The 12,417-nt window shown below is 41.3% G+C and overlaps 2 protein-coding genes across 4 annotated transcripts; one reads left to right on the top strand and one right to left on the bottom strand.

Moving 5' to 3' along the window:
* The first annotated feature begins 823 nt into the window (after window positions 1–823).
* Window positions 824–4,569, top strand: tlr1 (toll-like receptor 1). The gene is made up of 2 exons (XM_069171165.1): window positions 824–1,090; window positions 1,968–4,569. The coding sequence occupies exon 2, from the start codon at window positions 1,975–1,977 to the stop codon at window positions 4,378–4,380; it is 2,406 nt and encodes an 801-aa protein (XP_069027266.1). The 5' UTR covers window positions 824–1,090; window positions 1,968–1,974; the 3' UTR covers window positions 4,381–4,569.
* A 34-nt stretch (window positions 4,570–4,603) lies between these two features.
* Window positions 4,604–12,388, bottom strand: ints10 (integrator complex subunit 10). 3 transcript variants are annotated; one of them, XM_069171167.1, is made up of 18 exons: window positions 12,039–12,364; window positions 11,857–11,924; window positions 11,662–11,765; window positions 11,383–11,522; window positions 11,206–11,287; window positions 10,973–11,113; window positions 10,612–10,786; window positions 10,068–10,237; window positions 9,799–9,938; window positions 9,509–9,662; window positions 9,196–9,278; window positions 8,600–8,755; window positions 7,751–7,859; window positions 7,289–7,368; window positions 6,394–6,556; window positions 6,150–6,243; window positions 5,776–5,844; window positions 4,604–5,251 (listed from the first exon to the last, which is right to left on the bottom strand). In XM_069171167.1, exons 1-18 carry the CDS (start codon window positions 12,165–12,167, stop codon window positions 5,095–5,097), a joined length of 2,214 nt encoding a protein of 737 aa, XP_069027268.1. In that variant the 5' UTR covers window positions 12,168–12,364; the 3' UTR covers window positions 4,604–5,094. The 3 variants fall into 3 exon arrangements, with proteins under 3 accessions (XP_069027268.1, XP_069027269.1, XP_069027267.1); XM_069171168.1 differs by lacking the exon at window positions 5,776–5,844 and having other exon boundaries at window positions 12,039–12,363; XM_069171166.1 differs by having other exon boundaries at window positions 5,162–5,844; window positions 12,039–12,388.
* Window positions 12,389–12,417: the final 29 nt, after the last annotated feature.

Consider the following 12,417-nt stretch of genomic DNA (forward strand, 5'->3'; position numbering starts at 1 on the left):
CGCAGTATGAATATCGGTCACTGACCCAAAAAGCAGCAGTGCCAGACCAACAACATTGCTAGGAAGTGTGTGTGTATTTCACTTTCCATCTGGCTGAACACACACACCTGTCTTTGACAAAGTCTTCCAATCACAAAAAAAAAAGCCAATCTCGTCCTTCTTCATTAAAGCAGTGTAGCTGTCTCGAGTAAAAAAACATTGTTGCCCAGAATACACTCTGCCTCAAGGCATTAGTGGGATAAGTCAATTGAGTTGGAAAAGCAAGATTGACCTCATGGTCGCTATGATACAACAGAAAAGACAACTCGAAAACACTCATCTGTGTTTCTTTTCTTTTTTTTTTTAAACTGAACATATAACAGACATCATCCAGATATTACATACAACAGTTCAGACAAATTTCAAGATTCATATTTTTTGTGATTAGTGCTGTGATGATTATGTTTCTTTGTGACTGTGTATAATAAGGAACCACAGGGGGGCATCTTTTCAACCTGGTGCACAAAAAATAAACCCAAAGTGAATGATCTTATTTATAATTAAATATATTAAATATATTTTATATAATATTACTCAGTTAACTAAAACTGAAAAGCAGAAAAGCAGATTTCAATATATTCACTGTCACTACATATTGAAGCGTCACAAACGGTTCTCTCAGTATAAAGTTTAGCACAGTAAATAAAGGGGAAGTAAAAAGAGGATGTACATGTGAGAACAAACATGATTTGTCTTAGGATGGCTTTCATTTCTGTGTCTGTTTCCTCTCACCTTCGTTATTTACTGTAGCAGAGACACAGATGAGCAGTCGAGGCAAATCCTGAGACGGACTGATGCTTGTCTTTAGATCAAAAACAATTTGTTTGGTGGGGCACTTTTTTTGCAATTATTCACTCAAACCTTTTCTTCAGAAACTGAACTCTATTTGTGTTTTTTTCCATTTTTTGAGATTTTGAATCTCTGCAACTGCGATATTTTTATACCTCAGACAGAGCAGAAATACCGACTTGTCGAGGCTTAAAAATTCAATAAGTCATCGAGACATTGAGCGCAGTGCTTCTGCTGAAAAATTCATCTGACCTCAAAACAGGTTAGTAGAACTTATCTTTCTTTGTACTCGACAGTGTTTGTTGCAATGATTTTTTTATCTGATATTATTTCTATCTGTTTCAATGTTAAGGTTAAACAAATCAACACAGAGAATTGCAAGTCTAGAAAATAAAACAAAGCTATACATAACTCAATGGTTGAAAGTATAATAAAAAATATCCTGTTATTTTGTTCAAGTCAGTATTTAAAATGTGACTTTAAAAATACCAGAATAATAAAGCTAGAAAAAATATCTATTTACATTTTCTGTGGGAAACCTATCACTGATCCAATGCAATTTATTGTTAAATAAAACATTCTGTTATGATCAATTAGAAGACACTACAGGTCAAATCAATCACACTTGTGATTTAATATATGGTACCGTATGAACACTTGGTTACCAATGTATTAAGCACAGCTAAAACGAATGTTGTCAAATACAACTGTCCTATAATAAGTCCAATGTTCTTCTTCTTTTTCCCAATATTATCGATTCTATTTTGTCCATCCCTCATAAAATGATGAGGGGAGGCTAAATAACAGAAACATGACTCTGTTTAATGCAATGCAGTTCAACAGAACTTTGAAACAGAAAACAGAAAGTCTTTCTTCTTTTCACAGGAGGTGTTATACAACTTTTGTTTTTATCAACATACCAGTAGAAAATATGGCAGTCCTACATCCTACAAAAGGATTATAAGGTTCATTCCACACCTCTCAAAAGCAGTTCAACAAAAACTGGACATTGTAACCATCATAAATGAAGGGTTTATTGCAGGGCTGTTGTATTAGACTACACTGGGTTTTTAAGCTAACTGACCATGGGGAACATGAGTCAATAATGACATAGATGTTTATGTCTTACTTTTATCCAGACAAACAATGAGGCACATGGCTGCTGTCTTCTGGGCAGCGTCCATGTTTGTAGGACTCCAGAAGAGTGCTTCATCCCCTGACAGCATTGTCGACCTTTCATCCAGAAACCTCTCCTCTGTCCCACGAGACCTGCCACAAACAGCTGAGGTTTTAGATCTTTCATGCAACCACATACATCAACTTCACACAGGAGACTTTAAAAACACCACGCTCCTTCGGGACCTGAATGTGTCATGGAATAGTTTGGAGGAGGTGGATCCCGAGACTTTCCTTGACACACCACTTCTTGAGCATCTGGACCTGTCACACAACATGCTGAGGAACCTGTCGGGTCAAACCTACCTGATGCATACAGGGAACCTCCTGGTGCTTAACTTGACCAGCAACAAGTTCCTTACCATGACACTGGGGAGTGAGTTCAGTTCCCTGCTAAAACTGGAGAGATTAACAGTTGGAGCAAAAAACACGAGTAATGGGGATTTCAAAAACATTGCAAAGATAAAACTACAAATCCTGACCCTCTCTCTGGAGAATGAACCTGGTTATGAAGCAGGCAGCCTGAAGGATGTTCATTCTCAAAGGCTTCAGTTAGCCTACATTAACCCAACAATAGATCTTGATCTGATTGGTGATGCTTTGTCACTCTTTGATGAATTGGAGCTGATAAATTTGACAGGTAGCTACATATACTTAAGTAAGCAGATGAGTGAGAGAGCAGAAATACACACTTCTCATCTTTATCTCACCAGCATATCAGTTGAATGGGGAGAATTAACTCAATATGTGAATATGGTTCTGCGTACTTCGATTACCCATCTGAGTGCGTCTGATGTGACCATTTACAAACCGCCTTATGTAGACACCAAAGTGATCCAAACAACAAAGTTGAAGTCCTTCACAGTGAGCCAGGCCGTGGTGAAATCTTTCTTCTTTGCACAGGAGGCGTTATACAACTTTTTTATCAACATGCCAGTAGAGAATATGGCAGTCATTGAGACTTCAATCATACACATGACATGTCCAAAGTCCCAGAGTCCCATCCTCCAGCTGGACTTCTCCCACTGTGCTTTATCTGACACCATCTTCTCTGGAGTGAAGGATCAGGAATTTGTTGAATGTAAGAATCTGGGTAACTTGAGGAAATTGACTCTGAGAAGCAACAACTTGAAGAACCTTCAGGTACTGAGCAAACGTATGCAACACATGATGTCCCTGCAACACCTGGACCTCAGCTTCAACTCCATAGTTTACGATGGATTGTTGGAGTGTATGTGGCCCGAAAATATCACCAATTTGAATCTGTCTTCTAATAGGCTGTCAGACTCCATTTTTAAATGTCTACCAAAAGGAACAGAGGCACTGGATCTAAATAACAACAAGATTTCTGTGGTACCACAGTCCATCTTTAAACTGGAAAACCTTTCATCTCTCAATCTAAATGCCAACAGGCTGCGGGATCTGCCAGTGTGCAATACTTTCCCTGTACTGAGCGAGCTTCTGCTCAGGTCAAATTCCCTCCACGCTCCGTCTGTGGACAGACTAGACAGCTGTCCAAAACTGAAAACCCTGGATGTCAGTAACAACCCTTTCACCTGCATCTGCTCTCTGAGGGGTTTCATAAGTCTTGGCATCAAGTCTGAAAACAGAAAAAGTCACACGGGAGTTGAACTGTTGAGCTGGCCACTTGGCTATTACTGCGCCTACCCAGGGGCTGTCAGAGACTCCACATTGAAAGACATCCGGATCCCATTGGTCTCCTGCAATAGTGGTCTTCTAGCAGCCACTATCTTGGTCCCAGCAGTAGTGATGATTATGACTGTTATGGTTATGTGCAGGCACTGGGATGTTATCTGGTACATGGGCATGATCTGGCAGTGGACCAGAGCCAAACATCGTGCAAGAACACGAGAAGTTCGACCTGAAGATCTGGTGAATGTTGAGTTCCATGCTTTTGTGTCTTATAGCCAGCACGATGCCGACTGGGTGACCAACTCCCTCTTTCCTAACCTTGAAGGCCCTGGAAGAGGGCTTAGCATCTGCCATCATGAGCAAAACTTTGTGCCTGGAAAGACCATTATTGAGAACATCATTTGCTGTGTGGAGAAAAGCCGACGCTGTGTGTTTGTGCTCTCTGCTAACTTTGTCAAGAGCGAGTGGTGCCACTATGAATTGTACTTCGCCAGCCACCAACGCCTCGCTCAGGGCTCCGACAGCATTGTGCTGGTGCTGCTCGAGCCTCTGCCTCAGTACCTGATTCCATCCAAGTACTACCAGCTGAAGTCCATGATGAGCCGCCACACCTATCTGGAGTGGCCGCAGGACAGAGCCAAGCACAGGTTGTTCTGGGCTAACCTCAGAGCTGCTCTACAGGCCGACCTGCCGAATGCACCAGTCACAGAAATACAGGAGTGACAGTGGAGAGAGACTTTAAGAGGAAGGGAAGTGTGAATAGGACACAGGGGAAAGTTTACCAAAAGGAACAAGGTAATGAAAACAGTTGGACATACTGGAGGGAAAATGTGCAGATTTTCTGGCTTGCTTTTTTTTTTCTTTTTTTTTTTTTTTAACTCATGTCATTCTATTGTGAGCGGATGATGATCTGATGCGCTTTGTAGATACAGATGTATAACATGTCAACGTTTTTCAACCATTCAGGTAACATTTAATGTAAACACCCATATCAACTAACAATTTGATCAAGACTGTAGCAAAAACAATAAACCTTATCAAAGAGTATCAAAAATCCATTTGATTCTTTTGTCAATATCGACTCCCACAAAACAGCACAATATGACATGTTGAGGTTGAGCACAACATGTTAAAACTCCAACTTTGTACTAATAAGGAAGAAGATTACACACATACTGTACTGTGGAAAAAAAAACAGCAGCACTGCATATCCAGTATTGTCTCTAACTCTCTGAAAACAGAGGTCCACTTTTAAGGCGAGGAGAAACACAGGCTCACTCTGCTCTTTAGAGTTCAGTGATGGATGATGAAGACAAGAGAGCAAGAAATGTTTCCTCTGTTGGGAGACACGTTTTGGAGTCAGAAAGTCAGTCCAACTGCATTAAACTATGCCTGGGACTTAAACTATGAAAAGGTTCAAAATCCACAGGTTTGGTGTCAGGGAAGAGACTGGATGATGATTATTTTCTCGTTAATGCAGAAACGGTGGAGCACAAGGAGCAAGTTCTCTCCACAACGCGACACCTGCCTCTCCATGGCCAGGCGGAAATCCTCCTTCACTCCTTTGGTGATTCCTCGAGTCACCGTGTGGTGCCTGCAAGAGTAAAAGGATAAAAAATAAACACAAACATGGTCAGAAATGCATTCTTATGAGCTGACTGTACATAAATTGAAAGTGGGATCTATATGACGTATTCAGTAAAGACAAAGTCATGGAAACAGCATGTTACTTTCTCCTTATATCAGCCAGTCAACTTTAAACAACACATGTTCCATTCAAATAAATCAAAACCACATAAAGCATGTCCACAGATGAAATGAGATCAAGTGTCATGAAAAGGCAAAAAACTAAACTGACTGTACAACACCACCAACATCATCCTCAAATAACAACAGCAACAACAACAACAACAACAACAACAACAACGATGACCACAGAAAGACAAGTAATGGCTCAAATAAACAAACGCCGACAGGAAATCAAAGAACGACTGACTCTTGATGTAAAATGACAGGCCCAAATTAAAACTGGGGGATGACAAGCCTTGAAGCTGGGAATGAAGGAAGGGTGACTGGTGTGGGCGGGATGGGGACTGTGGGAGGAGGGGCCTGGGGTACCTGTCCATCGTCTGCACCCCTTGGAGCAGAAGGGTATTTAACTCCACCCCCAGGGCGGGGCTAGGGTTCCTGAGGGACAGCAACATTCAACAACTCTCAGTCAGTGAGGGTGCATTCAAGTGTCTTCTACAACAATGAATGAAGGAGTTTGATTATAGCGTATTTTTCTTTTCTTTTTTACCAAGAACTCCTTCCGTTTATAAGACCCGCTCCGTTAACAGCTTTTTCAGTTCAAAGTAAAAATTCTCCCCACAGGCCATGTCTACGTAGATCATCAGTCAATAGCACGGCTCTCTTTAAAAACACACCAACAGAACGGGAGAGTGCAGAGTCACGATGCAAACTGGAAAAAACTCATTATGGGGGTTGCTTACTTTATCAGCATTCCCTGATTGGGCAGCAGCTCCAGCTGGATTCTTCCTCCTTCTGGAGTACGCAGGTATGCAAACTCCTCCAGCATGTCAATGTCTGAGAAAGATCATGAGCTTATGGAAACCAACATGAGAACATAGTTAAAGTCACCACAAAAAAAAAACAGCCTATAAACAGAACATGTGACTATGTTCTCGACAGGTTTTACAGTGTTGTGGTTGTTTCCGCGTTTACAAAAAAGGATACTGGTGACATAGTTAAAGAAATTCTCATACTGGAAACTGCCTTGCTGACAGATTTTATCCACGGCCTTTAAAAACAGCATCTCGCCCTGTGGCCAGTCATGCTGCAGGAGCACCACCACATGTCCGAGGGACAGATCGTCACGATTGTCAGTGAAGGCACGGAGCTGATTGGTCCCGATAAGAAAAAAAAAAGAAAAAAAAGATTGTTAAACAAGGATTTATATCAAAATCTACATGCAGTCTTGAAAAATCCACTGGACAAACACAGTGCGTGTTTTATTAAAGTCCTACAATAACAATCATAGACTCCAAGAATCTGTGTTTGTATTTGTTCTTTTCATGTTCAATCCTGCTTCAATGGTCTATTATATATTATCTGGTAATTTGAGAAAACAGTCACACAATCTGGTTCATGAATAGAAGTGGTCATCGGGATCTTGTAATTACAAATGTTTAATTATGACCAAAATTTAAACAAATAGAACGAAAAATGAGACTATTTGCAGCACAGTGTAACTCAGGATTGACAAGGCTTCAGAACCTACCTAAGAAACTCGGGTTATTCAAGATTTCTTCAGTATCAAAGTGATCTAGTGATAGCTGTTAAGTACATCCAGTGCAAGCTTATTAAGTGTAACACATGAAGAAGTAAATGACTTCCTGGTCACACAAATCAGACCGATTAAATATCGCAATGAAATTCAGTTCTATGTTTTGACTTGAGCATAAAATCAAAAGTACGAATTCAAGCTGTTATTTGTTTTGTGTTGGATTCATAAATTAAAAAAAATAAAAAGGATTTTCTGTTTTTGGATTCTCAAGTGAATATGAAAAGAACAAATGATATACAGATTTCAAAGCCGTTTCACTTTGACAGAATCAACTACTCAAAGTACCTTGAAGCAGGCGAGCATCAGCTGGAGACAGAAAGGTAACACAGCTTTGCTGGTGCAGGGAAGCAATCTCAGGTCATTACCTAAACAAAATTTAAAAAAGAGGCAATGTTCTGATGAAATTAAGACTTCTATTCAAATTTCTAATTGAATTCTCACACAGAAGTGGGCGGCTAACTTTTGTATCTTGAATCACCAAAGGGAAAACATTAGCTCCAAAAGAGTCAGCGGTTTTTCATGAACATGCAAATTACACCAGATAAAACTTGTGGTCCAAGTGGTAGTACTGTATTGTACTGTAGTACTACCGAGATAGCGGTCACATCTATGTATCAACATATAGACCTTTACAATACTAACCAGTTTTGAAGACAACACAAAAGAGAGCTTGAGGTGTCAGTTTTGCGAAACAAATTTAAAGCTGCTCATAATCAGAATCAGTGTGTGAGCTCAGGAGGCATTTACCTTTCCTAGTTTTGTTCTTGACTCTAACCTGCTCCTCTGGGGCCTTAGTTGGTTCTTGGCTTGGGGGTACCAGTCCACTGACAACATCCAGCAGCTTCTCACAGGCCATCTGATAACCAAGATACAGTACATTACATTCATGATGTGCATTACTTGCAGGGCTATTCCACAAAACTTCATTAAAATAAACAAACTGCATGAGTATCTTTTTTGCGAGGCTACTACTTTTTTCTAAATTGTATTGATGACTTTATGCAAGTTAGCACACATGCTGCACTTCTTTTTATTTTTAGGTTTACATGTCAAACACTGATATAGTACAAAACTGTATGCGTGTGGGTATCCAGGTATGAACGGGTACTAACTGCAGTTTGTTGTAGAGCAAATTGAGAAATAGGATGTACTAAACATATGAAGCAGTTGCAAGACTCTGTAATAAATCTTAACTATATCGCCACCTTCAGGCCGGGATGTGTCATAAGATTCATTTTTGGGGCTGGTCAAGGGAAGGTTGTATTTTTCTGTAACTACACCTAATGTTTAAAAACAAAACAGCCCCCAAAAATATGTAAACGTGTACACAGTATAGATGACACCTGAACAGCATATCTCTGCAAAGTGGGATTACGAGACAAACAACTCCAAATTCTTACATTTAAATGTGATGCAAAAGGTTAAATTACTAGTCAACAAAATAGTATAACACCGTATATTTTGTGCTGGGTGTACATTCAGAATATGAACAAAAAACTGAAAAATAGAAGCATGTCTGTATATGCATGCCCCCCCCACCACCACCACCACCACCTGATATATACACTAAGAGTGTGGTCGTGTGCGTGTGTGTACCCTGTATTCTCCCAGCGCATAGTGGCAGGATGCCTGCTGTATGAGGGCCCTGTGGTGCTCCAGACTGGCCTGACCTGAGGGGCTCTGCTGGCCGGGCTGAGGCTGCTGCACTGCAGCCATCTGGTGCAGGCTGGAGAGGGCCTTGCGGTACTGCCCCTGGAGACGACATACGCACGCATAGTCAAGAGTACATAATCGCAGGCAACTTGTGAGGCACATGGAAAGATACATCAATATGTACATAAATATGTCTCAATTAAGATTAACAGATTGTTCATATTTTATTAAAAATTGCCAAACTTTAATGAACTTGTTGTAATCAGTTTGTGTTATGTTTTATAATCTTTATTTGTGCCATTCTTAAAATATAGTTTAAATAAAAAAGTGTATCAATATAACCTGTTCTTTGCTATTCTTACCATGATTGCATTTCCCCACACAGATCAATAGAGTTTTATTGAAACCAGTAATCAATCAATGATAAAATACTCTGATCCTACAGGTAACACAATGAGGCATAAGCAAGTAGTGGTAATACAGAACACAGAAAAAAGGGCTGCAGGTGTCTTGTCACAAACAAAAATATAAACTCTTACCTGGTATATAATCATGTCGGTGAGGAATATTCTGAACCACAGCCAGCTGTCGGTCTTCCATGAGGCGCAGATCTTCTTGAACTCTGAGAGACATTAAAATGCAAAGTTCATTTAAATGATTAAAACCTTCTTCCTTGCCTTCCTTATAGTGAATTAATAATGTCTCTTTAGCAAAACAAAATGTAAAAGCAGTAAGAATCCACCGGCATCTATTGTAGTTGTAGTGGTAGCCACTTTATGATTTGGTGACAACATGACTGGACCCTGTCTGAATATTTAAACATAAACACAAACAAATGTAAGAGGTGCTTACCAGTTTCCACACTATCGTGGGAGTGAAGGAGATCCCAGCCTTCTCTCGCTGTGCGAAAGCTCTCCAGAGTCTCCGACCAGCTGGGCATCTCAGTCTTATTCACTAAAACGTGTCGACTGCGGCTTTTCCCCAAACCTTCCTCATCATCTGAGCTCTACAACAACACACACGTGCACAGTAACCAAAAAGCAAATGCAATGGAAGCAAACTTTAGTCATGTACCAACATGTTAAAGTCACCTTTTTGGGCTTTCACAGGAATATTGTAGAAAACATCGAAATGATCCTCACCATCGTCTTCTCTCTCCCATCTGCCAGTTTGCGTTTCTTATGCGCATGTTTCACTGCTCCTCTCTCCACCTCCACATCACTATACACTGAGCTCAAATCCTCCACAAGGATCCACGGCCCTGAACTCAAAGCACTGACACCTAGGAAACATAAACAAATAATGTCACTGCAACCTTTTACTGAAAAGATGACAGGGGTGCTTATCCTGAGAAATCCGAATGAAATGCACCAACAGGGAACTATGTGTGATTGCAAAGATTGAGACTGACCCTGGAAGAGTGCGGGCTGCACGGCTGAGACATAGAGGAAGGCGCTGCGGAAGAGGACGAGTGCAGCACAGATGACCACCTGACTGCAGCAGCGGGACCTCGTGTCTCCTTCCAGACCAGGCAGGTAGCGACACAGCTCCTTCACTCTCTGAAGCATGTCCACATAACTCCTGGAGCACACAAACACACAAAACACACTCACTTTAAAAACATTTTATTTCATTATTAGCAACCAGCTACAAGTGTTTGTTTTTGATTAACATTAATATGTCATATTCTTTTACTACAAATGTACAAAAAAGGAAAAATGTTGTCCATGAATATTCCTTCCTATGCTGATTTAAGTCAATGGCACCACAAACTGTAGCTTCAGAAATGACCATAAAGTCGAGTTGACATGCTCTCTGAAACATAGTAACGCCGTTGTATTGGACTGCATTTGTTGTGGCTTCAGTTGGTGCACTGAATAAACCAGCAACTGTAAATGAAAGCATTATCTCTGTGCAACACAACACAGTCGTGACGAGCAGTCTGATGAGAGTACCTCTGTCCCTTGTCTCCCTGCCACTCGCAGCGGGCTCCAACCACAAAAAGAATATCTAACAGCTTCTCCCAGGGCTCTGCAACCACTGACGATTTTTCCGACAGGCCGTCGATCACATAGCGCTGGGAGCCACGGGACACAGTGGGTGACTTCAGAGTCCCACCTTCCTGAGAGCCTGAAACAAAGAACAAGGGGAAAATAATAATGTCCCGCAGGCAGTAAATAGGAAAAAAAAAAAATGTGGAGACAGAAATGAATGTAGAACAAGAAATACTGGGAATCAAAGGTATCCCACTCAGCTGGCACTAAGAGAGAAAAAGAAAGAATAAACACAGTAAAAACAAAAACAGTAAAACGTTACCTTGAATCTGTACATCAGGAGAAGGTCCACGAGTAACATAACCAATGTAGAATTCTGCTGCTTTCAGCATGTATTTCTGCATTAAGCTGGCTGGCAGGCGCATGTCCATGTTGTTTATGACCAAAGGAAGGACATCACACACTGTAATAGTAAAAAAAAAAAACCATTATATATACCAAGTGTTTTTTGCAAAATGATTTTAAAACAGATTTTATTAATAGTATTTCACCAACCAAAAAGTTTTCTGAAGCAGTTGACAGGAGTCTCCACGTTCTCTGATGCCTCCGCCTCCAACAGTGTCTCTCCTAAATTGACCTAACAACACAGCAGATTGTTCCCATTTAGATTTTAAATATTATTTACACCAGGCTCAAATCTCAGAGTACAACAGTTATGGTAATATTACACACCCCGTGTTGGACCACAGACTCTGGAAAGCGCTTCAGGAGGAGGAGCAGCATCTCTGCCTTCTCCAAAGTGTTGAAACACTGCTCTGTGGCTTTCAGCAGCATCTCGCACTGCACACGACCAGGCAGAGTCTCAAAAAGCCCTGGACGAGACAAACAAACAAACAAACACACACATAGAGAGAAGTGGTCACTCATCTGATTCCTAATTCAAACATCGTCCATCTCACGGTGACCCACGCTTCACTATTACTCTCCTTAAAGCGAGTGAACTCCACTCACCTCGTAGAAACTGGGCATGCTTGTCCTGAGAGTCACTGCGCAGGGCAGCTGTGATCACACTAATCTCACGCCACACAACGGGCTGATCGGGAAAGTTTATAAACCTACAGGACGGACAAATAAAAGTGTTGAGGCTCAGCACGGGGTGCTCGACATCAGCAGCGGTCCGACAAGAAATACCACCGCGCGACTCACATGTCATACAGCAGCCTCCCCGCCGACGCGGTCCTCTCTGCGTTGCGTTCAATGATGTACATTTCGTACTGTGGAAAGAAATTAACATCATTTCACGAGATTTCACAACGCGGGTGAACAAACGTGTCACGTTAAACTCGACGTGGATGTCGCAGCGTGAAGAAGCTGAGGTCCATGCCGACCTGTATGTTGAAGTCTGCAGGGTAAAGGGTTCTGGCGGTGATGAGCCAGGCTTTAGCTGCACAGGGATCATCGGACACCAGCTCCCGGGCTCTCTTCACCAAAAACTCGCAGTCTTTTTGCGCTGACATTTTACATTAATCAATGCCGAAAGCGATAATAATAATTAAAAAAAAAAAGAAAAAAAGAAAGTCCTTTATGATTTACCAGACAAGGCTCGACCTGTATTGACCGACACACTTTAGGATACTGACGTCACAACGAAGGCGTAAAATATCACGCTCGCGTCCCGCTTTACGACCGACGTCCAAACGCTGCCGCAGTCGCACCAAAACATCACGAAAACAAGCGGTTTGGCTTTGTTCAATATATTCTGGGCGT

Source organism: Embiotoca jacksoni, unplaced genomic scaffold (genome assembly GCF_022577435.1).
Source record: "Embiotoca jacksoni isolate LCO1_2020_lvr unplaced genomic scaffold, fEmbJac1.0.p SCAF_5, whole genome shotgun sequence".
Lineage (NCBI taxonomy): Eukaryota > Metazoa > Chordata > Actinopteri > Embiotocidae > Embiotoca > Embiotoca jacksoni.

What these genes read in the sequence shown, in the direction of transcription:
- tlr1 (XM_069171165.1), top strand. Translation starts at nt 1,975, where the DNA reads ATGAGGCACATGGCTGCTGTCTTCTGGGCAGCGTCCATGTTTGTAGGA.
- ints10 (XM_069171166.1), bottom strand. Translation starts at nt 12,167, where the DNA reads ATGTCAGCGCAAAAAGACTGCGAGTTTTTGGTGAAGAGAGCCCGGGAG. An exon ending in CCGACATGATTATATACCAG is followed by an intron (nt 8,756 to 9,195) that starts GTAAGAGTTTAT and finishes TGTCGTCTCCAG; the next exon opens with GGGCAGTACCGCAAGGCCCT. An exon ending in TTTCTTTAACTATGTCACCA is followed by an intron (nt 6,244 to 6,393) that starts GTATCCTTTTTT and finishes GATCTTTCTCAG; the next exon opens with ACATTGACATGCTGGAGGAG.